This window comes from Netta rufina, assembly GCF_964035555.1.
Source record: "Netta rufina genome assembly, chromosome: 5".
Classification (NCBI taxonomy): domain Eukaryota; kingdom Metazoa; phylum Chordata; class Aves; order Anseriformes; family Anatidae; genus Netta; species Netta rufina.
In genome coordinates, this window is record NC_140128.1 from 19,553,427 (window position 1) to 19,579,514 (window position 26,088).

General features: G+C 44.0%; 1 protein-coding gene across 4 annotated transcripts; it reads right to left on the bottom strand.

Moving 5' to 3' along the window:
• Positions 1-422: 422 nt before the first annotated feature.
• On the bottom strand, positions 423-25,835 carry PHRF1 (PHD and ring finger domains 1). 4 transcript variants are annotated; one of them, XM_084287478.1, is made up of 18 exons: positions 25,708-25,835; positions 22,489-22,603; positions 22,051-22,170; positions 21,507-21,733; positions 20,517-20,600; positions 19,413-19,534; positions 16,528-16,625; positions 15,817-15,983; positions 13,473-13,602; positions 12,969-13,096; positions 11,954-12,141; positions 10,934-11,053; positions 9,023-9,177; positions 5,803-8,595; positions 5,051-5,127; positions 4,201-4,461; positions 3,057-3,185; positions 423-1,383 (listed from the first exon to the last, which is right to left on the bottom strand). In XM_084287478.1, exons 2-18 carry the CDS (start codon positions 22,577-22,579, stop codon positions 1,249-1,251), a joined length of 5,025 nt encoding a protein of 1,674 aa, XP_084143604.1. In that variant the 5' UTR covers positions 22,580-22,603; positions 25,708-25,835; the 3' UTR covers positions 423-1,248. The 4 variants fall into 4 exon arrangements, with proteins under 4 accessions (XP_084143604.1, XP_084143602.1, XP_084143603.1 ...); XM_084287476.1 differs by having other exon boundaries at positions 12,957-13,096; XM_084287477.1 differs by having other exon boundaries at positions 15,817-15,989.
• Positions 25,836-26,088: the final 253 nt, after the last annotated feature.

Below are 26,088 nucleotides of genomic sequence, written 5' to 3' on the forward strand. Positions count from 1 at the left end.
ACTTTCTATGTTGTTTTGTAAGTTGCAACTTACTGTTTTTTTCTCCAGCTTCCCTATTAAAATGCCTTCTCTCTTCCTAACACAGGAAAAAGGAGCTTTTTGTCATATTCAAAAGGTGCTGAATATATTTTTAAGTTGCTGTATTTCAGACGACCATTTAAAACAGTAGTTGCTCTACAGTATGTGTGAACAAGGAGTGCTTTTAAAGTGCTTTTAAAGCAACACAGAGCCATTACACATGCAAGACGTCCTTGCTTCTTGAAAAGGAAAGCAGTCCCCCTCCTTCATAGGAGGAACACTTACTTATCCAAATCCAGTCCTCTCCTAGAAACCCAGTATTCCTTTGTGTACACATTTATACAGAATGGTCACGGAAAGGGGCAGCTGTAAAGGCAAACAAATGACACCTGCTATAGGACTAAAACCGTTCAAAATAACTTTATAAATTCTGTCACATTTCTGCTTTGTACATCAGTTCAGCCTTGTCCCTCAAGCTTGTTACTGAAAATTCACAATGTTTGCTTTTTGTTTCATTTTTCCTGAAAGGCAGACACAAAACCAGCCATCAGTGCATTATTTACAGAAGTGCAACATAATCTCCCACCCCCAAAATTAAACTTTTCACTAACAGGATATTTCCAACAGGATGTAAATAAACACCACGGGTTGAGCAGTGTTTCTGAAGTCATTTTATAAAGGTTAGCTCATTTCTGCAATCCCCAAATGACAGAGCGAGTAAAGCTTCGCTCCTCATCGAGCAGGCTAAAAATACCACATTTCAAGTATTAAATTAGAAGTTTCTAAAGACAATCCATATTTTGATAAATAAACACAAGGTAAACAGTATATAGCTCTCAATATACTGTATATGAAAAGTGGTGTCCAGTTTCAAACTTTTAGCAAGACAGGTGCACGGGCCAAAAATGTGATCAAAATAACCCTGAAAATGGTAGCAATCCGGGAGTCCCAAACATCAATCTCTTCTGTGTTTCCCCTGGAATTACTCTGCTGGTCTGAGGCATTTGATTGTTATTGAGTTCTACATCTGTAGGTAATCGAAAAAAAAACAACAAACCCAAGCTCATTCCCATATGGAAACAATTCAAAAGTAGGTTCAGCAGATAAATCCTATCTTGCTTCTCTGCATTTTATTTTTGATGAGATGTTACTGCAGATCTGTTATTTCTTCTGGAATAATGTTCTCAGTTCATAGAGTTCAATTCAAGTCATTCTGGCTGCAGCTTACTCTCAGTTTTCCACTTCACGTGCATCTTCACCATCAGACTTCTTATGTTTCCTCATATGTTTGTATTTTTCCACATATGCCTTCACCAGATTAGCTACCTTCATAGGGTTGATCTCTCCACTTTTGCTGTGGCAGATCTGCAAGAGATTAGAAAAGACATTCAGTCACTTAACGGTATCACAGCAGCTCAGGCAGACAAGTAGTGATCAAGAAACCCTGAACTTCCCAGGAGAACTGATTCCTTCATAGGCTCCTAGACTCTCAGACCAGGACACAAAGTGAAAGACTCAACAAGAATAAGAGTGTTTTCAGCCAACGCTGGGGTAGGTCTAACCCTCTATGGTTATTTGTAAAACCTACAATGCATCTTGGACTAAATGCACTCGGGCAAGTCACAAACCCTTCCTCGCTGTGGTAACTGCATCTGTGTTCTGTCCGAGAGAGTTCAGCCTCTGTTGCATTGCAATAATGAAGCTTTCAGCTCTGATATATCCAAGTGTCAGAGCAACCTGGCATGATGGCTTACACATCTCTGCAGAAATCATTAGCACATCACTACCCCCACACAAACTGTATTAAAGAACACCACAGAAGTCACGCTTGATCAAAGACTAGTTAAGAAGTCCCTTCAAGAAAACAAAGACACCCTGTAACCCTAGCTGGCCTTCTTCTGCACATGTAATATTTAGCCTCAAGAGCTGGACACTGTTGTACTCCCACCCCTCTACCATTGCTCAGGATGAACAGTGCTCACTGGTAATATTTTCCTTCATGCATTCCAGAAGCAGCCCGAGCACTTCCCTACTGAGCACTAACTGATTGCATCTCTGAAAGTAGAATTATTCATTTTTATCATGGGCTTTTCTGTGGTTTCTAATTAACATACCAAACTGCACTGCAATTGTCCAGCAAATCCTATATACTACATGGTAAATTAATGTTTATTTCCCATTTTTCTGATGGTTTTGAGGAAGTGATGTTCAGATTGAAAGAATTTGGCACTTTTGAAGGGCAATTCTGAGATATGTAGTGTCTGCTCACTTTCTCCCAAAGTACTAAGAACTTAATCGTTGTTCACAGGGACTTCAGCTGCAACTGGTTTTGCTCAGGTCTTCTACAAACTGGATTTGCTTTTCACGTTGGTCATGCAGAAGATGTGAAATTGCAGACATTATCTCAGGAATTGTTGTTTACGATGGAATTTCCTAGTGATAGCAGGAAGGCAGAGCAGGGAGAAAAATAACAGTTCTCCAGGGTATCATTTACCTGCCTCAATCGCAAGAGCATTAATTGCTTTCACAAGACAACATGCATTTGTCTGCTGATAAGGTATTTTTTTCCAGCCACAATCTAGTCAGCACTAAGATTTGAGACAAAAGTCAGCGTCAGCCAAATTGCAAAGCCCTCTTCTAAAGTTCAGGGACATCACAGGTGTCCAAGGAATTAATACACAAAATATTTTCTAACTTTAGGAGAAGCAGCTTGACAATTCAGGCTGAATTTCTCAATGAAAGGGAATTAACAACTCCCACCCAAGGCGTGTGCCACATAACACCTGAGATCAGGCAGCTTAAGCTTCAATGTTCCACGTCGCTGAAAACATATTATAAAAGGGTCAGCCTTGACAGCTCTCAATGACACTGCTCAGTCCTGCTTGGAGCAACTTCACCATAAGACTGTCGAGTCCAGGTCGGAGTCCAAAAATCTGCTATTTCAGTAACACCACGTAATTACTGAAGCTTGCAAGTGCAATCCAAAGTACTGCCACTATTTAATTACCTGCACAGCTCCTCCCCTTCAGTCTCCTTACCTTTTGCACAGCTTTTCGAAGAATGTTCTTATATTCCTCCTTCGTAATCTCCCTCTTCTGGTAAAAAGGTTTAATGGCAAGTTTCACTTCTTCCACAGCTCTTTCCTGCATGTGAAGCTTCTTCATGTACTGCACAGCAAAGAGAAGTTCATTACCTTGTTTTAGCCTGGGAATACTTTCAGAACCTATTCTTCTTAGAAGTGCTCAGACAATGAAAATACCCATTTCACTTTTCAACAAACCAAGAGCTAGCCTCAAAGCAATCTCCTCTACCGTACCTTGCAGTCTTGAAACAAAACACGCTTCATGCAGTGAGAAAACCTTGTTTTGTGAAACATTATTCTGTCTTAGAGAACATGTTTTAAAAAAGCAAACACGACACCTTAATTTTCATCTCCTCCTCCCATTCCAACAGCTCTGGAGTAAACATCCATCAATCAAAGAGGCTGTCAGAATCTAAAAGCAGCAGGTCAGAGGCGTAAATACAAAGCTTCGCATAGCTCTAAAGGTACTCTGACATAAGAATATACTCTATCAAGACAAATTCACAGAAACTGCTGCTGAAATGGAGGTTCAGTTGAAAACATCTTCCCACCAATTTGTTTTTAACTTTATGATAGAAAATAGAATAACTGGCTAAATGACCGTTCTTCTGTTAACGTGCACTTTGAGTTTACAGCAGATGGTCTGTACAGCAGATCCAAAACTCAACAGCAAGGGACTAGCACTGTTAGATCTCTAATGGTTTTTTCAGTGCTGATTAACAGCAGGATGCAGTCCTACCTCTCCATAGGACTGTCATGAGAATTGATGCTCATTTCAAAACTGAACAAGAGAGGAGAGCACCAGGTGTTTGGAGTTTGGACATTCTGGATTTCTGAAAGCAGCTTTCAAACATTCACACAAGAAAAAGTTTCAGAACTGTAAGGATAAATTAGCTGCTTTCACCCCTCTCAGAGAGGGTACAGAGAAAGTTATAAAACCTAGGTTTTAAGTCATAAAAAAACCTTTAAAATTCCAAATAAGCAGCTTATTAACATATTATTTCTAATTTCTAAAGAACGGGTAATGCCTTAACTAACAGGACTGTGGCCTGCATGTGCAATTCCAGTTACACATTTGCTACTTGAGAGCATTTACTCACTTCCTCATTCTTCGTTTTATCCACTGGAGGTTTCGGTACTTTGATCTTTTCTTCTGCATTTCCAACAGAAGCAGCTTGAATTCCTGGCTCAGAGGCAGTAGCCAGGCTGCCCGGCTCTGGAGTCAGGCTCTGCCCTGCCACGCAGCCAAGCGCTGGCAGGCTGCCCTGCATGATGAACTGAACCGTGGGCTGGCTGACGGGCGCATAGGGTGGGAGGCTTGAGGGCAGAGGTGGCGTCAAAGGTAGATTTTGACAGAACACCTGTGAAACAGAGACCGTTTTGTAAATGCCTGTCCTCGAAAGAGAGCATCAGATTGGTATTTTCAGAGCAATTTTTATCCACTGAAACAGGCAAGTCATTAGTAGTGTGAATCAGGGAGGCTGCAGTCCACCTCTCAGCTAGGTTGGCACACACCAGTGCCACCAGGCCATTTTATTATTATTATTATTATTTTTTATATATATATTTTTCACAGCCTGATTGCAATTAGCAAGATGCTCAAAACTTCTGGAGCAACACAGTTGTTCATCAGGGAAGTGCTGAAAATGGAAGCTGCACACGTGGTGCAGAATGAAAGGGAGATGTGCTTCTTCAGCTGTAAGAATCACTCGAAAGATTAAATGATTGGAGGATTGCTGAGGCGTATGGGCTTTATGAGATGCACTACACGCAGAGGAAGGCGAGCTCTGCCATGAGGGAAGGGTGTCGTACAACGAGGGCACAGATGAGGTGGGATGCCTTCCATGACACTGGGCTGTCAGAATAGGAACCAACCTGAGAGGAATCTAGGTCAGGAAACATAGGCTCGGGAATCATATAATTGGTTGGAGGAGGCTCATTTAACTGCACCTGATTTAATGTTTGGTTCAAGTCCTCTGCCTTCCAGGCCCCTTCTTTTGCTCGCTGAAGTTTGTAAAACGGCATCCCTAGGTTCCCCAAGAGAAGAAAAAAAAGAACAAAATAAACCTTGTGGGTCAAAGATTCAAAGCAGTTATACATAAAAAAAACAGTGGAGATGGTTCTAACAACAAGGCTGGCTATTAAAGGACTTAGTTTAGTAATCATCAACACTTTAAAGCTGATAAGAGTGCTTATCATTCACTTGTGCAATTGTTTTTTAGTGGGTTTCTGTGAGAGGAACTGAGAAGCACACAACTGTCAATACCCACAGCACAGGGCACCAAAGTCGAGCTGTTCCGAGCAGCTTTGGCTTAGCAGAGCTCACAGGAGCAAGCTGTAGAGATCTGCAGCACTACTCAGTTTTGAATAATCTTAACTTCTGAAGGATAAATCATTCTAGTTAAACGCAGGAAGCATGGAATGCAGGCTGCCAGTTCAGAGATCAGGTTGCAGTACTTGCTTCACAGCCAAACAAGTTGCCACTGGCTAGTCGAGCTGCTGAAGTGACAGCAACGATTCATTAACGTGATTCACCTCGTGTTTTTGGCAGGTGCAAAACGCAGGCTTTCAGGACTGGGAACCACAGCATCACCCCAGCTCAGATGACAGAGCTACTACACTTACAGCTTTAGCCAGGCACCTAAACCCTAAGCCTTATGCAGCCTGCTCCAACTGCTGCTTGTTTTCCCCAAGAGACTTACGTGGAGCTTTTCCAGCAGACAACGCACCGCTCTCTTCCTCTTGAAGATTCCAGGTCACTCTTTTCACCGGTGCTTTAGATTTCAACGCGGGACCCTGAGGTACCACCTCCAGTTCAGGTTTAGTGAAATCACTGGTTTTCTCCGTTGACACAAGGCACTCATCTTTAACCTCTCTCACACAATCTGTTATTTTGCTTTTGGATGAGCTTTGAATTGGCTCAGCCTCAGGCTGAACTTGCACGATAACCTCTTTCTTCGGAGGTGGCTCCATCAGAGGCGGACACAGCGCAGTATTTTCTATTTTAACTGTAATCTCCAGGTTCGTATTGCTACAGCTACCAAGCAATGCTGGATCACTGCTAGTCATTAATTCAGTTTCAGCCAAAGAATCCATGCTGCCAATTGGAACACAGCTGTTTGTGATCTCTGGCACAAGGAATGCAGCTTCACTTGCCACTTCCTCACAAATAGGCTCTACCTTTATAGTTTCTTGGGCCTCCCTCTGTTGCACAGAGGTCTCAGCCTGTACTTCCTCAACTTTGACATTGGGTTGGATGGTTATGGAAAACTGCTCCAGTACTAGCTCTTCCTTCGGCTCCTGTTTGAAGGAATGGGATTGCTCTGGACAGCTGGGTACATCTTCAGCTGGAGGCTTTTGATCTTTTTCCGGCTGGGGAGGAAGCGAGGTCTCTTTTGACCTGTGTTTCCTTTCTTTGGAACGTGATCTCGATCGTGGTCTTTTTTCTTTTGATTTGCTGCTTTTGTGCTCCCGAGATCGAGATGCAGACCGAGACCGAGACCTCCACTTTCTCCTCTCTCGAGACCTGGATCTTGATCTCTTTCTCTCTCTGGACCTCCCGCTACTATCTTTTTCATACCTCTCATAGCTTTTGTCTCTCCTGTGTTTCCGCCTCTTAGTCCTTTCAGTGCTATTTGAGCGGGAACGATCCCTCCGTCTAGATCTTGACCGAGACCGCCTTTTCTTCTTCCTGTTTTCGTAAAACTCAGAATTACTTCCAGGACTACCTGAACGTGACCTCGATTTCCTTCTCTCCCTAGACCAAGAAGATTTTGCCTTTTTATCCTTAGTTTTATCCTTCATTTTCTTTTTTTTGGATCGCTCGTGACTGCTGGAACGGTCAGTAGAAGACCTCTTGTTCTTGGGTTTCGAGGTGTGTGTTTTGCTGTGCTCCTCTCCACCTGACCAAGACGTAGATCTGGAACTTCGGTCCCTCGAGCGTGCTCTGTCCCTAGACCCTGATCGGGATCTCTTACGGTCTTTGACAACTGCTTTTTTCCTCTTCACCTTCTTCCTGCTCCGGGAGCTAGAGTTTGAACAGGATCTGGAACGTGATCGTTTCTCTGGTTGTTCCGTCTTTTGGCCTTTTTGCTGCCCATCATTCTTTGAGGGACTTTCTGGTTCTAGTTTCACACTAATACTAGGTCTGATTAATTCTTCAGCATTAAAGAACACATTTGGGCCCTCTCTACCTTCTTCCTTTAAAGGCTCTGCATTAGAGATTTGCTTAACGACAGATGAAGTGCAAGGACTGCTTAGAAAGTCTTCCTCATCCATATTGTCTTGTTCCTCTGTATCAGAGATCTGTTCTACAATCCTGCTTTCTGCTGGCACGTCTTCATGAGACTCCGTGTTACTAGACGGTACATCAGATTCAGCCCCAGACCCAAATATATTTTCTACCGTGTAAGGAGTGAAACGACGAACAGTTTGAAATGTTTGAACTTTTGGATTTTCGATGGAAATAGTCCTGGTAATATTAGTTAGTGGGATCCCTGAGCCGAGCCTTTCAGGACTACTGCTTGCTGAACTCGAGTCTGACCCTGTTGGCTCAAAGGGATCGTATATTTCACTTTTGACTTGCTTCTTCTTAACTGAGAAAAGAGGTGAAGGAGTCTCTTTCTGTTGCACTTTCTCATCCACAGGGCGAAAGGTGTTACAAAACCCTGGGTTAGGCAGTCTGCTGGAAGTCCCTACATTTCCAGGAATATTAATCTTAAAACTCTCAAAAGAGCTCGGGCCTTTGCTCCTCGAAGTGCCCAGAAGTGATGAACTGCTATACACACCTGCATTGGTAGAAAAAGATGCCCCGCTCGTACGTGTTTGCTGCTGAGATTCCTTGGCATTTGACTTCTGACTTTCCACCCTGCTGCCCTTTCCCGGCTGATTAGCGCTCTCTTTGCCAGTCAGCTGCGTTATGCAGGAGCTGGGGATGTCGCAGCTTTGGCTTCCTGTGGGTTCTGGCTCCACCTGCTTGCTGCTGGTTTCCTTTTTAATCTTTGGTATCCTGGGAAGCTCAAAGATGTCAACTCTCTTGAGAGGTGGTTTTAATGGTTGCCTCACAGTTACAGCCTTAGAACCAGAATTCAAGTTACAGCTCGGGGGCTTTGAAGATGAATTGGTGGGGGCAAAGTTTTTAGAGTTCCCATTAAATCTGGGCATTTCATCTGACTTGGAGCCATGCCCACTCAAGCTAGCTATACTGTGAGTCTGAACAGACCTGGGCGTCATTGAAAATTCCGATTTTACAGTTGCCTTTTCTGACGTGGTCTGTGCAGGGTTTGCTGTGAGCTCAACCCTGCTGAGGGAGGGTGAAGGTGATGAAAACAAACTTGATGAGGTGGGTCTAGTGCGAGTGTTCAGCCCCGAGGAAACTGAAGGTCCAGGAATGGAGCTGCTTGCCATGGTCCCTGAGTGCACTGTACTCAGCTGGGGTTTACGTCCCGAATCATCATCCGGTCTCGAGTCTTTTGCTGATTTTCTGTGAAGTGGAGCTACAGCACACAAGCAAACAATTAAGCTTTTCAAGGCGTATTTATCATTTTCCCCCCCAACATGAAAAGAAGTACAGAGGTAATTATTTTAAGTTCCATTTTGGTTTGTAGACATACCACACAGTAATAAGGCAGTCCAACAGTTATTTCGGTCAGACGCACAAGGGTTACTGTCAGACAATGGCACCTTTGAGGTAAATGCCAATATTTAAGAAATTAATAATTCTGTTCTGTGGGTCTCACTAGATTTGTGAGTATTATCCTGTAGTCGCCAACTGATAAAAATGACTTTAACATAGGATGTTATCGGTTATATACTACTATATAGTATATAGGTTATATATTATGGAGCATGTACTTTTGACATAGGACCAGGGCAGGCGTGGATAAAACAGGCTAATTACAACAGCAAGTGCCAAACCCTTACCTGCCTTCTTTGCTGTCAGAGAACCATCTCTGTTGATGACCACGTCAGAACTACTCATCATGAGGAAGCTCTGTCCAGACAGGATACTTCCCAATAGATCAGGCACGGGGGCAGCTTCTGCTTCGTGATCAGGACTCAAGGCAGGTACACTGCTTCTGCATGTTTCAGAGGGGTTACATTTCCTTTACTCTTACAGCACTTGTTCTACACACACACATTACATTAAAAAGAAACCAAAACCAACGGTATAAACAGAGGTCAGCCAGGGAAGTTCACTGATAGTTTTGGCTTCACTAGAATAATTCTGCTCCCATCTCTCTCCGACACAGAAGTTGAAGTATTTACTTATCTGTAAAAGTATTTACAGATTGGTATGATTATGTGCTTCCTGAGACCTTTGGTAAGCAAATGCTTTTCATCTTATTTAAGAATGACGCTCAACGTTGTCACATATCAGGACAGCGCATTGTTCAGTGCTACGCAGAGCTACTTCCATCCCAGTTGTCTCTTCTCCCCACCAAAACAGGATCACAACTGTGTTAGTCAGACCTACACTACTATCTAAAAAGAAACCAAACACTGACGCACCTCATAGAAGTGTTTAGCATAAGTTGTTGGAATGCACATCAGTGCCTACCAGTAGGGTAGGTACACTGAAAAATAACAGCAGTATTCCTACACGTGGGATAACAAACACTCCCCTTTATGCATTACACAATCTTAAGAAAATAGTTTTAACTGCAGCTTCTCTGGGCTTAAAGCATGGTTTTACTGGATTCATGTTTTATGAACCATTCTGGGGGGATTAAAAAGGTTTGAGTGCTTTTGGTGGTTTGTTTTTCTTTGCTTGTGTGTTTAGTGGAGTTCTTTTTTTTAAAGACAAGCATAAAACCCAGAAGTGTTGAAATGGAACGAATAGACTTGGCTTTTTCAGGGAGCTAGACTTCATTTCTATACAACAAAGCAAGGTTTCCAAACAATACACACCAAAAATCTGCAGCATACAACAGAAAGAGAATATGGGAGGGCTAAAAGCATTGGCCACCTAAGTCGGACAAGGAAACTCACTGTGGTTCAGGCAAATCAAACCCTTAGGAAAGCTGAATTTCAGCTGAACACGTTACTTGAGCTACTTCAGAGGACATGGAAAGCTTCCTGGAAGGCTTCCTTCAGGATGGAGATAACATTTCCATGGTAACCTGGGATATTTCTGTACCTTTCCTATCTGAATCCCAGGAAACAAACCTTTGCTTTAAGTCAGATGCATTAGAAGACAGGCACATAAATCTCTTACGCCCTTCAACAGGTTAAGATGAGCTCTCTGTATTTCTCCTAGCCTTCAGCTCCCTCAGCCTTGCAGTTTTCCATGACTTGGTTGGTACCTGCTCCAGACATTTTCCTCATCCGGGTTCTTCTCACCACACCCCTCTCCCTGTGCCCAACCCCTCTGCACTGCATCCTGTGCCCCAGTCCTGAAACCCCACTGGGGCTGGTAGTGGCAGGCACACACACGTGAGTGCATGCAAGTACACACAAATCACCTGTCAGACAGCAAAGCAGAGCAATTGTTCAATTATAGATTCAAACAAACAGTTTCTTCCAATTTTCTGAGCTCCAACAGATGACAGGAGTAAAGTGATGTGGCTACACCCCTCGTTCCCTCCTTTGGATATGCACCTAGCTTCCCCTGCCTACCCAGATACGGGAGCAGGACATTTTGATTGTTTTTTTTTTTTTTTAGAGTTAATGAGACTAAGAATTGTTTTGCAACCCCATTGGTATATTTGAAATCCCAACTTGAAAGACTTACAAAATACATCTGGTAAGAAAAAAGTTAAATAAGAACGATCACCTGTCCTTAGAGTCATTATACAATTTAAAAAATAAAAATAGCACTTGATGGATTTTTACCTGGGAAGTCCTACAGAAACAGGTCTAGCTACAGGACGGTGAGACCTCAGAGCTGACTGGGAGAGAACTCTCCTTTTGGCACTCACTGGTGAATCTGGATTTGCTGGAACTTCTTCGTTGCTGTGGATAAAACACACACACACACTGAAATTACTGTCAAATGGATGAAGCAGATAATATGATTAGAAGATGTACTGTTAGAGAGCATGATACATAAAAAAAGATTTGTGCCATATATTTATTTTCTCTTGATTAATAAGCAGAATTGTGTAACAGCAGTTACTGCGTACTGTTACACAGTAGAATTCTACATTTGAATCTCGTGAGAGATTTTTTAAATATTAAATGGGTAGTTTCCTTCTAAGAGACTGTCAAAAAAGGTCTGTTCAGTAGAAAATTAAATTTCACCAGCAATAACTTCAGATACCTCCCTCACCAAATTTCAGAGCTTAAGAGTGATACAAACTATGGCACAGGGAGATTCCTCCTGAATTTAAAGCATCTGAAGAAGGGGAGATTTGGAAAGGAAAAACATCATAAATTCCACAGGTCCACCTAATTCTACACGAAGTCACCGTTTATCATATAACAAATTATAGCTACCTTTACTTAAAGTAAACAAACAATTATTGGGATCTGGCTCCTTCATTCTCTAGCCTTTAAATAGCCTCATAGATCTTACTAAAGATTTTCATGCGGCTTATTTCAGCAAACCCCTTTAAAGGCAGCTGATTCTTTAAGAGCTCAGCAACTCAGCCAAGGGGGGAAGAAAGAACAAGTACACCATTACATTATTGTGAGCTGTGTAGCCCAAGTCATTTTCAGGTGCGAGATTTACACTTTTTGCAGAAAGTCACAAGCTCCTTTCCAAAGTATAACCCAGTTCTTGAACTTCTCCTGTATCCTAACATCCCAGGTTTCAAATACTCATGAAGATAGGAATACATCCATGCACACGTGCAAACAACTCAACACTAGTGAAATTAACTTTGGATTGTGGTCAGGGACCTGGGATCTTACCTCTCATAAGGATCCAACTCATATGGATCTCCAAACACAGACAGAGAAGCTGCACCAATGTCTGCCCTCATCAGACCAAGTGAGGGCTCCGTTGGTTTGTACATGGAAGGAATCGAGGCCCCACGCACGGGTTTACTAAGACCGAGAGTTCGTGCAATACGGGAGCGAGTAGAAACCTCATTTTTTACCTGCACAGATACAGAGATGGGTTACTTGTATGCTAGAGGCAGGTACAAAGTCTTCACTTAGCAAATGCAGTGATCAGGTTACTACTGTCAGGAGCAGAAGCAGTACGCATTTATTTTCTGTTTGCTTTAAAGCATTTATAGAACATACCACAGCCTGTATGCCACTCCATACAGAGACTGCATATAGTAACTTAAATGATCAGACAAGGGAAATTTCTACAAATCTGTAAGACAGTCACTCAAAATTGTCACTTCCTTATTAAAGGCTGGGAGGTCAGCTGTCTGTGGAACGTAACCTCTAGCTAAGGTGGCTGAGGACAAAAGTCAAGCTGGTACAGAGTATTCAGTGTAGTTCATCTGAGAACACCACCCACAACTGAAAGGGATTTTGTGAGCCCTTACATGTACTTAACGTGGTTTGCAACAACACAGATGCAAATTACCACAGTCCGTTAAAAGAAGTGGGTGGTGACAATTTCAGCTGAGCTTACACCAGTACCGAGTAAACACGAGAGCTTAATGGTAAGAGCATAACACAAAGCCTGCAGGACGCGCTTTAGTGTGATCCCTGCAGCTCAGGTAACGGGATTTGTTAGCAAATCCAGCAAGCCTGCTTGGAAGTTGCAATTCATTTCTAGGTACACACACTTTTCTGCAGTACCCTGGGCATAACATCCTGTACATACTTCCACCACAAAAAAAGCCCTACCTGCTATCATTACAAAACTGTATTTTTCCACGGAATACCACGATATAATCCTCTGATAGATAAAATAGCAGAAAACTGGCAGATTCTGATACTGGCAGAGACTCACATGCGATCTTACTCTTATCTTTTTCCCTCTTCTCTTCTTCATTAAACGCTTGCGTCTCTTCAGCTGCGTCCCTGACGTCTTCTTCCCAACAGAAGATTTTGTCTGAGCTCTTTTTTTGCCTGCTACCTTCTTCCTCCTACCTGATGGGACACAAGACAACCAAGTACCTGGCTAAATGCTGGTGCTGTGTTGTACCCTGCACTCCCCCTTCCATACCCCCATGGCACACAAAGCAGCTGAAAGTGATCTACTGTGTGCTGCAGCAGGATAAAACAGTGCAGCAGAAAAGAGTGAAGATGTTAGGATTTATTTAAAAGTAATCTTTACAATGAAAAGACATCTTGGGGAGGGGATTACACAGACCTATACGTGTACATATGCACTGGGCATACTTCTGTAGCTGCACAGGTGCAGCAGCACACAGCTGCTCTAAAGAATTTTCTATGATTCAGGCTTATTTTCCCAAAGCTTTTATTCTTGCAGGTGGGAGCCACAGCAGGCTTCTGATGCCCTTACCTGTTTTTCTTTTCTGTCTAGCAGGAGCCCGTGGCGTAAGAGGACGCTGGTAAATGGCTGTGTTCAAGCCAGCTACAACTGCCTCAATTGTTTCATCCAGAAGAGAGGACATGAGGTACCTCGGCACGTGCTGTGGGGTATTAGAAGTTAGATGATACAGGTATCTGAAGATCAGCAGCAAGTTCGGTATAAAAGCATTTGAAGAGAAAGCGAATTGACATTCAGGAGAGAAACATTGATGGCAGCCCAAGCTGCCAGTAAAGCAGTTATGGCACTGTTCTCACCTATTGGTTGTTGGATTAAGGAGAACCTGCTTGCCCTTCAGGCTCCCTCACCATCACAAGCCATGGCTAGCTTAATGCCAACTTTGTTAACAGAGTACTCCCACTCAGCAGAACTTCCACAAGTCCACCGAACTGACCTCTGGCCCATCACACAAGGCATGATGAGCATGAAGGCCAAAAAGCCAACGTAGTACAGCTACCCCACCAAGGTTCACCTTCCTCTTCCTCTCTACACAAAAGGGTCAACCCCATTTCAAATATGTTTAACATATTTTAATTAAGTGTATGGATTCTGAGGCATTGGTTCCTTCCTTTGGTTGGAAAGAGGTGACAAGCAGGTTTCTCTCAAAAGCTACGTTAAGCACGTCACATCCACGCCAACCATATTCCTAGAATGTCTCTAACTCCCCCCTCCTTCCTTCTAGCAGTGCTACAGTGGCAGGACAGACATGACAAAAACCTAAGGCACTGATTTCAGCCTGTATTAACAGCTATAATAAAGACTATTTGGGTTTCGCTAAAAATTTCTCTCCTCCAATTATAATGATTTTGATGACAGATTCAACATGCATACTCCAGAGAGCTAATTAACAGTCTGTTGTTCTTCCCAACCAGTAGGAAAGTAAGATGACAAGAAAGCCTACACATTTTCTTGCCCAGATTTCGGCATTTGTTTTGCTTCCCTCAAGCCAGTCTTCAGGAAAGTTATTTTTCTGCCTGAACTAACAGAATATAAGAGTGTTGCTCATGAATTTGAGGCACTTCACAATCTTAAGTACATTTTCTTTCTCACCTGACCATTACAACTGGATTATACAGGAAACCTTTAGCCACCAGACCTCTCACCACTAACTCTGTCTTTTGCCCGTATGTACTTCACACTCTAACAAGAGCCTCTGCACCTGCACCTAACCCAGCCTGAAATCCACAGCCAACTGACCGACTTGAAGAAACATTTAGTTTTATCCACTCTTTTCTCTTTTTTTTTTTTTTTTTGTATATTTTCTTATCCTTGGAAAAAAAGACAATACAGTCAAAACCAAAAGAGCATGTTATTGTCAGATGATAGAAAGCTTACGTAGAACTATGGAGCAATTCAAGTTGGACAGAACCAAGGGATTCCCTAAGGAGGTCTAACCCTTCTGTTCATGGCTGGGACAACACTGAATTCAAACGAGGTTGCTCAGGGCTTTCTCCATCTCAGGGCACTAATGAAGAACCAATTAACATATCACTAGTCCCACAGAGGTTATTTACAGGCTCTAAATCACAATATGTTCCTGTGCAAATTAAGGCTTCTTATATTTATGGAAGTGAAGGGTAGGTACTTTGGCTAAAGCCAGAGGGGAGGCCAGGCAGGAGATCCCCAGTTTCAAAGTGCTCACTTCGCAGCACAGTAATTGTTACCTAAAGGATCCCAATTATTTCAGACAGCGTCACCTCACCCGTCTCTATTTGTTCAGTAAGCAGGTCCATGAGTAAAGGATTTCAAGTACCTCAGGGATTTTGCATAGATTCTGGGGAATCTATTAATGAGGTTGAATTCACACCACCACATCAGCAAGGACACTAGAATTTGGGTTTGCACTGCTTAATAGGAGGCTAACTGTCAAAAAAATAAAACTTAATATTTTTTTCCCCTCCGGTTTGGCTGAAGGTGGCCAACAGGTCCAACTGCTACTGGGAAGGGGGTAGGAGGACAAACAAGCAAATCCACAAAGCTCAAATAAACAGGCACACTAAAAAATAGGAACGGTGCACAAATTATGAACTAACATCTGCTGGGAATAAGAATATAATTTTGTTCATGGCTGAAGTAATAAAAATGCAGATTAAGAGAAGAAGCTACTACAGATTTCAAAATAGAGACAATCTTGCTTGTGTACTGCAAAGCCACTTGTGTTATGTCTCAATTAATAAAAAACAAGAACTCCACAACTACTGACCATTTTGCTATGGATGGTCAGCACTCAGACAGATGAGCTGTGTGAGGGGTGGGATGCATTTTAGCTCTTCCACAAGGTTCTTCTAGAAGCTCGTTAGCAAATAATTCTACATACCTGAATTCGTTGTGCAGTTGTTATCCGGTTTCTGTTCACTGTTGCCCGAACTCGCTCACTCTGCCGAGTCCTGGCTATAGCTCGGGTTCGGACGTGAGGACGTAGCCTGCTAGTGGTAGGAATAACGTCAGCCACGAGGGCAGCAACCTCTTCTTCACTCACGTGATCTGTATCTTGAAAGAAAAGATGTCCAGGTCACTTCTCTCTCTACAGGTGAAAGCATTCGAGAATTTGGGACAACAACAACAATCTGCATTCCCCTTCTTAAGCCAAATGGCCTCCAAACATGGACCTCATCCTCTCAAAAAGAAACGAATAGACACCACCAACACTAACTACTGCAGACTGTGATATAGAAACAAGGTTTTCTAGGTAAAACAGAACACTGCCACTTTGGCAATCATCTGAGATCAGGGTGCTAATAAGTTCTTTGCAGTGTAATTTAACACAATTGCACTAAGGTCCTGGGCTAGCTTCAGAAAGGTTGTAGAATGCTTATAAGAAGAAACTCCGTAGGTTTTTTTTATTAAAATTTGGATTTGCAGTTACAAAAACCCGTATCAGGCAACAGGTTCAAGAGAAGAATGCCCAACAATTATTCTAAAGCAGATCAAACCAGGGGTTAAACATCTCTTCAAAACAAGACATGCTTCACAGCATTTAAGTCAGGAGAAACTTGTTTACTCTTATTGCACACCACCAAACCCTCACCTGCAGCAGCACTGATACCCATGGGAGCACAGGCCGGACAGAACCATTCATCTACAGGGACTTCACTCAGAGGTGGGTTAAGGCATTCCATATGATACCTTGGGAAAGAAAAAGAAACAAAACAAAAATCAAACAAAGTGCTCCTTACCAAGGGAAAAGAGCATTTTATGTCTAACTACAGAAAAGATAAGACCATAACCCCAAGTGCGGATGCATTTCCGTAAGCCTGAAACTACAGTCTATGTATCTTCTTCTACCATTCTTCAGAGAAACGATGCTACCTGATAGTTGTATAACGGTCTTTGATTCTAGTATGTATTTTTAAATCATTTTAGGCCCAAATAACTCCCTAAAAGTGCCTGTTTTAACCCTCATGGTGGGGTACGTGCTTACCATTTGAACTCAACAAGTGTTCGAACACAACAAATGGCCAGAGCCAAGACTAGTGGTGGAGAAGAGAAAAGAAAGGAGCTGGTGAAGCACTGACATGACAGACAATCTGGAAACGACATCAATTTCCTGAGAACCAACGCGGCATCACCGTAACTGAGAGTTATGCACATTTTACTTTGCATGACTGGGCACCGGTCAGCTGCAATGCCTTATTATGTTGAATAAGCGGATTTCATCCCTCCCCCACAGCTCTTGATTAAGAAAACACCTAGTGATGAAGATTTCTGCACAAGATGAACTAGGTTGCAGAGCATTGTGCAGCTGGCTGCCTTCATACACCTGCTTGCTGCCTGGAGAACACCACCCTTCAGCATTTTGAAGTGTTTTCTAGCCAAAGAGAAGCTATCCTGGAAAACCTTTTAATATTACCCAATTTTGGCTCCATAATTCACTCTATTCCACTTTCAGCCATTAAATTAACACACACACAAAGGAACACATTAGTAGCCCAGAATTTCTAAAGCAACTCATCTTCAAGTTACACTGCCAAAAAGAACTCAAACAGGCTTCCCAATAAATGAGATGCTTCCCATCAAAACCGAGTGTATAGAACAAGATCCCCAGTCGAGCAACAGTAGGATGCACGCACAAAAAAAACTGCAGAGAGAATGCAACTGCTCATTCACCTCCCACCCACTGCTCCAATTTCAGATTTTGTCTTTCAAACCTGTTCCATGAAGTTGTGATTAACTCAATTTGTGACTGGATTGCAAAACCTGCTATTATGTTTATGCTAAAATGTATTAATTATAAACACAAAATGGAATATCACGTCCTTATTGCAGGGAAGAGCACATCTGAGCAGATGAGATTTTACACTCTTTCAGAAACACAAGAAGAGGAAGTTGAAAAATGATGTTTGCAAAAAATCGCTACGTTAGAGTAGCAAAGTATTTTCCTTATCTGGGAAAGGAGAGCTCTTTCTCCAATTGCCAGCTACCAGGTATGAGATAATTTCCCTAAAGTGGTATTCTGACAAGTAACATTGTTCAGGCTGAAGTCGTAACAAAAGTCCTTATAGCAAGAGCTTTGTTAAACGCATTTTATATTATCCCTGGGCTTTCTGAAGTAGCATTTGAAAACCCTGGACACTGGAAAACCTATTGCAACAGCTATTTAAGAGCTCCCCAGATATTGAAAGAACCCAATCACATACAAAAACATCATAACAACACTCAGTGCCAGACCTCATGCAAGAGTAAGGTGATATTTGCTTTGCAAGCAACTCAGAGGTAAATTGATTTTATTCACACTCATTCTCTCAGTCTCATTTACATGTACTCATGTGCCCACCCACTCACAAGCACAAATGCTCTGTGCACCCAAGCACTCTGGCCAGGATTATACCTGTGCAAAGCAGCGGGAAAAAGACATCAGCAGTCAAGTTCTCTACACTTCTCTTGGACTCTTTGTGACTGCCAGTGGTGAACTGGTTTCAGACTTCTTTTCTGGGCCACTAGGGAATCTTCTGCCTTACTAGTCTGTCTCAGTCCTCACAAATCATAAGAAAAATGACATCTATGGAATTCAGGAATTTTGGCCACAAAGCTAGCCCTGTTTTTCATTTTGATACCCATCTTCAAGTCAATTCTTTAAAATGACAAAAGTCAGGACTTTATAGTGTTTCTGAAGCCAGTGCTATCTTCCATATTTATGGAAAGACAGGATGACTCCTTTGGCTATAAGCCTGATGGCAAAAATAACTGATGAAGTTTTCAATGCTGTGTCAGGTCAGAGAGAACGTGAAGGAATAAAACCAGGGTTTGAAGCAAGCCATACCACGTTTTCCTAGGAATGATCTCAGCCAAATTTTTTTTTCCCCCAAGTATTTTAAACTGCACTTGTTGCTCAGTGTATTGATGACATGCTTAACAGTATTTAGTGTTCCTGATTGTGTCTTCTGTTTAGAAGGTGAATCAATGCACAGAGGCTACAGAACACAAATACAAAACTAAACCTACCAGTTATCTTGCAAGCTTGATAAAAGCCACCTTTAAGAGATTATTCTACCATTTCGTTCAAAGAAGCATCTCATTTTGTTCAATAGGGGACTTTTGCCATCAAATTGACAATGCTGCAAGACCGATTCAAATAGTAGAACAAGTTGAAACTCTAGCAGGAGACTATAGGCCCAAAGTCACATATCAGCTCCTTGGCATCTCTACTGAGCAATTGAAAAGTTATTTTATTTTTCCAGGAGGAAGAAAAAAAGATGTCAGGTAAACACAGCAGTAAGCAAGACTAAAATAATCATCTAATAGATGTGGCTATACAGAAAATATCTCAACATTTCATGGAACTGTAAATCTCAAGCTCTTGCACGCAACATTAAAGCCTAGTCAACTGGGACAAGTCACGCACCTTTTCAGGGAGGCATAAAGAATGCAAGTGTCAATCACACAGGTGCTGTACTCCCTTCACATCTTTCTTACCCTGCATCACAGCCATCGCACAGCAGCAGGCGATCCTCACGGTCACTTCTGCCACACACCTCGCAGAAGGTTGGATCATCCTCTCCATCGTTACCCTGAGTTTGTGTGTTCTCAACGGGAATCTGGATAAAAAAGGGATTCAGGTTGCATGCAGAACGCACCACTTTTAAAATCCATTGCCACATGAGCAGTAACAGCAGCAAAACCTAAACATAAGTGAACCAGGCGGCCACCACAAACCCAATCCTTCATTTGAGTTCATTCAACACATCTCAGACGTGATCAAATACTTTGAGATCTATTGAGCTTGGCTTGTCTATTGTCAGATGCTGACAACCACAGAAAACTCTTTTAAGAAGCAGTGGAACCTGAATAAGATCAAAAGTAGTCAAACAAATAAAAAAAATCCCAAAATAAAACCTAAGATAGCAAGCTTATCTTTCCCTTCCTAAATTATCATTTATTTAAGTCTCAGTAATCATACCTCTGTTAAAATGTAAGCAATAATAAACCTTCAATTTATGAAAACATAACGAACTCAGATGCCCTCCGAAACACGGTACGTTTCAGATACTGATTTAACAAGGACAGCGACAACTCTTCAATATTGTTTTGTGAGAGACCATCGCCACACTCAACCTGTGCCTTTACGAGCTCAACTGCAGCCTCCTCTTCCTCCCTCTCCCCTTACAAACCCAGCTGCTACACAACAGAGCTGGTAGCAAGACATAAGGAACAGGTCAGGTACGTTTAACCCACATTGTTCCTGTTGGTATTGTACAGTACTTGCACAACAGTGGGCACTTTCCCCTCGGGAACTGGCTTATCAGTGCAGAACAGCTTAGAGGCAAACTATACAAAAACACAGCTGTAAAATCCTTTTTGCCTTCTGAGCCAGCACCACACTTCAATCCACACACTCTGATGTAGGAAATGTGGTTAAAGATGAGGAAAATTTATAACAGTGCCTTAAAAGGCAATCTCAGATCAGGAAGGAAATAATTCACCCGGCTACCAAGTATCAGACACACATGCTAAAAAAGTAAGCCTTTGAATAGCTTTTTTGTGGCCATTTTGGTTTTGTACTACAGTAGTAAAGCTTACCTTTTTTAAGATTTTACCACCAAAATGCGCCCGAATGCTAATGTACTTAAAGAGGATTCGATCCACTGGGCAGGAGTTTGCATTCTAGAAGGAAACAAAATATTTTTCCCATACAATTAATACACACACCTTGATTCCATTCCTAAAAAGCAAAATTTAAATTATTCATGTGATCAGCATTAACGTAGTAAGCATTTTTAAAAGCTACTGGTATTGACATTTTAAGCAGATAAATCTGACATCTGTCAAACAACCTTTTGCATCAGAGAAGACACTTTTTTAGAAAAACATTTATTATATCACTGAAATCATTTAATTATTATTCAATTTCCAAAGGAGTATCAAAGTTCTTCCAAACATGGCCTTAAAATACTGCTCATGTTGGAGGAAATTTTCTTTCTTTGGGTAAAATGAGCAACTCAAAATTACCTGCAAATCCATTCAGTAACTCTGATGTTAATTACCACAGGCACTGTGTAATTCTCACCCTGGACTATGATTACAGGAACTAGGCAGTTAGGTGGCAGTAACTTTGACTGAAAAATACTGAATTCAGAGCAAACTGCTGATTTAGTAATCTTCTGTGTCTTTCCTTGGTTTAAATGTTCACTGTTGCAACAGACCCTGATCCTGCTGTCACAGCACAGAAGTTAGAGAGATAAATATATGTCTACACGCACACACACAGAGAAAACCAATACTGTTGGTGTCTTGACTTGAAAACAAGATTCTTAGATGCCTAGAAATGCACTCGCTCACAGTATCACAGCTTTCAGAGAACAGAACACATCAGAACGGGTACAAGAAACAGATCCACACTTCTCAAACATGAATCCTGGCATATAAAGCAGTCACCTAAGCCTGCGTAGAAAAGCTCAAGGAAGTAAATATAAATATTACAGGGATCTGTTCTCATGAAAGAAGAACAGTGTGATCAGAGAGAGCAGAGCACATCAGAATGCCGCAGGAAATCAAGTCCCAGCAGCTCACCTTTGACCACTCCACGATGCAGTCCAAGCAGAAGTAATGGGAGCAGTTCTCAGGAGTCCCAACGGCCTGATCTCTGAACGTGTTGAGGCAAATGGGGCAGTTTTCACCATCCTCATCAGAGGAAACATTTGCTACGTTTAGGTGTGGCTCTAATTTCAGAGCATCAGTCATTCCCCCTCCAGTGGCCTCAGCTTCTTCCTCCTCCTCTTCATCGTCATCCTCGCAATCTTAAAAAGCAAGAAAGGAAAAAAAAATGACATGCTGCAGGGCAAGGGGAGGCAAGTGCAGGGGGATTCATAAAGCGATGTTAGGCTGTAACTACACCGTTTTTGGTAGTAGATAGTCGTCAAACATACAAATGCTATAAACAGCTAGAAATTGGGCATTGTCCGTGTTTATTACTGTAGGTTCTGGGCACCACTCTACAGAGCAGCATAGATTTATGTTTCATGGTTACTTTCTGGAAGGAAACTTTCATCTCGCTCCTCCTTCAGTTGTTAAAAAAAAAAAAAAAAAATCTGTTGTGCACATTAACAGCCCTTACCTTCTAATTCTTCATCTTCACTTTCTTCTTTGTCCTCCTCACCTCCCTCTTCCTCAGAGTCATCTTCCTCCTCACTCCCGGTGTCATCTTCTGATTCGCAGCTGTTCCCACCGTTGCTTTCTAAGGAAGAAAAAAGAAGAGGGGGATTTGAAACACGAGTACAGCACCAGAATTCCTGCTCAGGATGTTATAGAGGAAGTGAAACCCCAGGTTTCCTCATGAGCTTCGCAGTAGTGTCAAAGCCAGCAGCTCGGGGCAACTCAGAGGAAGCACGCCAGTGGCATGAGATGCAGCGTTTAGAAGTAAAACAAAACATTTTTCAGGCAAAGAGAAAAATGGTCACAAATACAGCTTCACTTCTTTTGGGAAGTTAAAAAAAATCGGTTCTCAGACCTCCAAATGGAAAGGTGGAGGCACAGAGAGCCTGTGGTTGGTTACCTGTTTCACTGAGGAGTGCCAGACTCTGCCTTTTGCCCTTGCCCAGTGCAGCGTTCTTGTTTATCAGCTCATCCTGGCTGTCATCATCCATGGCAGGACATTGGGAATCCGCTCCCTGCAAGAAGGCAGACGGCGGTGAGGCAACACAGCACCTAAACGAGCGCAGAGGGTATCGCTACCGCACAGGCACTGAGCGACACTTCGTTCTTTTTATTTTTCTTCTGGTTCGATCTACAACAACAGAGGTTTGGCTTTGTGCTGCTGGAAAGCAGCTCCTACAGCAGGAGGAGGAAGAAAACCCATTTAGTTTTCCCAGTTTCCCTTGAAACCAGCTCCTTGTGCAACTCAGTGCAGGGGAAGAATTCAGCTTTGTCTTGGATGACCAAAAAAAAAAAAAAAAGCACAGCCAGACCTCCCCACTAAAGGTAGGGGGAGAAAACCTGCCAACACCAAAACCATCCTGCATACTAGCTGTAAGGAGCAGCATCGAAAGGGGCCAGAGGTCAGCCTGCCCTTCGGATGAGGGCTGACGGGATGAAAAGTAGAGGTTTCGAATCAAAACACTTCATCCTGCTCAATTCCAACGAAACGAGAACAAAGAGGATGCATTTTAGGTCTTCTTCTACAAAGGCCTTTTCACAGCTCCATCGTGAAATAGGAAAGCCTCAGAGCACACAACCGCAGCAAAGAGGCCACTTCATTGGGCGCATATTAATGCAATCAAATTAATTGCAGTGCATTAGCAGACTGGCAATAAAACTGGCAGATACCGAGACGGCTCCTGATCCAAATCCATACCGACGACCAAACCACAGCTTTCAGCACGCGGTGCTACAAAGCGTCAGGGAAGGAGGATCGCTGTTCCATAAACAAGCCGTGGCTGAACACAGTTAAGTGACACTCACAAAGCTTGCTGTCACAACTCAGCAAGGAGGAGAAATTGGATTCTGCTGCAAACGTGGCAAAGAAGTTTCGGGTGCTCTTCTCCCCCTCTCCCTGCTCTGCATTATGCAGCTTACATATTAAAGTAATTTTTGGAACAAAACGTTATGTTTTATTCAAGCTCTCGAAGCACATCCTCACTCGTTCACTCCCTTTTTTGAGCCACGTAGCACAGCTCTGCACTTAAGAGCCCTACAAATGCAGCCTTTGCTAAGGCGGGCTGAGTTGGAAACGCAGCCTTCGCTGCTCAGGAAAAAAGGCTAAAAAGATCAAGCTCCAGGACGAGCGGGTTCCTGGTCAGGATTTCTCCTAACTTCGGTGAGAATCTTGCCTAAGCAGATGATTAAACTCCTAGCTGAATTCGTGGCTGTTCACAGGAGTGCAGAAAAATGGTTTTCGTTGGCAGAAAACACGCAGACTCATCAAAAGGCAGTCGCTGCAACGTACCCAAACCAAACTGGGAAGAACCACTGGTTTCCACCAGAAACGCGCCAGTTCCAGCACTGCGCACGGATGAATTATTCAGAGCGAAGCCGCTTACATAAGAACCTCCCAAATGTGAGCTCACAACACGAGGGAACCTTCCAAACGGGAGCTCACAAAGCTGGAGCTGGGGAGCAGCACAATTTCACGAGGGGTGACTTGTGTTTGTCCCAAACTTCCTCATCTGGCAGGAGGTGGGAACGCCTCTGTGACCCCACCACCGTGTCCAAGCAGCCACGGATCTCCCCAGCCCCCGAGGAGTTGGCAAAACCAGGGGGGGTTGCCTCAAGGTCTGGGCAGTAAAAAAAAAAACAAAAACAAAAGTCTGATTTGTGGAGAGTTTGAAACAGGTAAGGAAGAGACAGGCAAAGGTGAAGGTGAAGATCTCACCGCGTGAACAAACTTCTCAAACCTGAGCTGCTCTCAAGGAAAAGGGAAGCGAGGCAGGCTGTGCTCTCCATACGATGGCTCGTCCTGTTCCTTGAGGACAACAAGCAGCACTTCCCAGTTTTTCTTCTCAGGGGAGATGTGTCAACATTTATGGCACACGTCAGGGCTGCCCAACCCGCACAAAAGTGCAGCTGTCACCCCAGTCCAACACAGGGCCAGGATGTGTTGGAGCACCACCCTATTTCCAAGGCAATGCAAGCACTTTCCTTGAGCTGCGTTAGCAATTTGTTTGAACGTTTCCTCTAGAAGAGGGGGCTGTCAGAGAAGCACCCCGGCTTTCTGAAACCCCACGGACTGCCACAAATGGGGATTCTGACTGGCTCAGAGCACGCCGCAGCCAGGAGGGATGGGCTAGATTAGAGGCAGGAGATCTGCTGGGCAAGGCGTTTGTTTTAACCTGCGGGAGGGGCACTGGGGACAGGGCCCAGGCAGAGAAGGAGCCAGCTGGGTCTCCTCACTGAATGCTGATCTAATTTCAGGGGTAATTATTGCGCAGCCTTGTTCCGGAGAGCACTTGTAACTAAACCGAAGGCTACTAAATATTCCAGCATGCACTTGCATTGCCATAGCTGCTTTGTTATTATTATTATTCCCCCTCTCCAGTGCACCCTTTTCTGTCTCAAGTTGGCAGATGCCACACACCTGGAATCGAAGCCAAATGCTCACAAACTCACCTGCTACATTAAAAAAAATAATAATAAAAAAAAGAGTTGTAAAGGATGTTTTTATACACAGGGTGCCCGCTGTACCTGGCACCTGCCAGCACCCTCCGAACAGGGGCTGTGCAGGCACAGCAGGCACCTTAACGAGCGCCCTATAGCCTTGTGCCAGCCTAACGTGCCCAGGAAGCTTTACAAAAAGCCCTCTAGGCCTGCATCCCGCTTAGCCTTTCCCCCGTGTGCGTTACAAAAGAGATTAACTCCTAAAGCCCGGTACCAAAACGCTGCGAGGGCTCCCACCACTCGGAGCCCTGAGGAACCGACCTGAAAACCGACCGCGGGGCGGCCGCGCTCACACCCTTACCCCTACTCCTTCCCCTACCCCTGCCCCTACCCCAGACCCCAAGGCCCGGCCCCAACCCCCCCAGCGCCCCCCGGGGGCTCGGAGGCCGCAGTTTCCCACAAGCCCACCCCGGGGGCTCGGAGCGGGGATAACCAAGCCCGGGGCGCGGGGCGGGGGCCCCACAGGCCTCAGCAGCGGGGGCAGGCCCCGGGGCCCCGCTGACAGCGCCCGGAGGCCCCCCCCAGGCCCCGGCAACAGCGCCCGGAGCCCCCGGAGCAGGCCCCTTTGCTCCCCTAGGAGGCCGCGGAGCCCCCCCAGCCCCCCGGAGCCGCCCCCACTCACGCAGGAGGAGGCCCCGGGCCCGGGCCCTGCCGCCGCCGCCGCCGTTCCGGGAGGCACGGCCGGAAACGCTCCCGGAGCTCTTCCGGGTCGCGGCCCCGCCGGTGGGACGGGGGGGAAACGGCGGCGGGAGCGAACCACCGCGGGGCGGGGAGGGGGGGGGGGAGGCGGGGAGAGGCGGGCTAGGGGCGGGGTGTACCACTGCGGGGCGGCGGGGGGGGCCGCTGTGAGGGGAATGGGGAAGGGATGGGGAAATGGGGAAATGATGGGGAAATGGGGAAAACTGCGCGTTAATAAAAAGTGAGAGGAAGAGGAGAGTGGTGTGCTTCCCTCAGAGCCCTCCTGTTACCTCACAGGGCTCAGAGTGCTCGCCGTGCAGAGTGC

Bases quoted from the DNA above. Each gene is read 5' to 3' on its own strand.
- PHRF1 (XM_084287475.1), bottom strand. From the start codon at position 22,579: ATGGATGATGACAGCCAGGATGAGCTGATAAACAAGAACGCTGCACTG. The intron at 20,601-21,506 runs GTGAGCTGCTGG...GTTTCCTTCTAG, and splicing joins GCATCGTGGAGTGGTCAAAG to AATGCAAACTCCTGCCCAGT. The intron at 4,462-5,050 runs GTGCAGTTAAAT...TCTGTTTCACAG, and splicing joins TGAACCAAACATTAAATCAG to GTGTTCTGTCAAAATCTACC.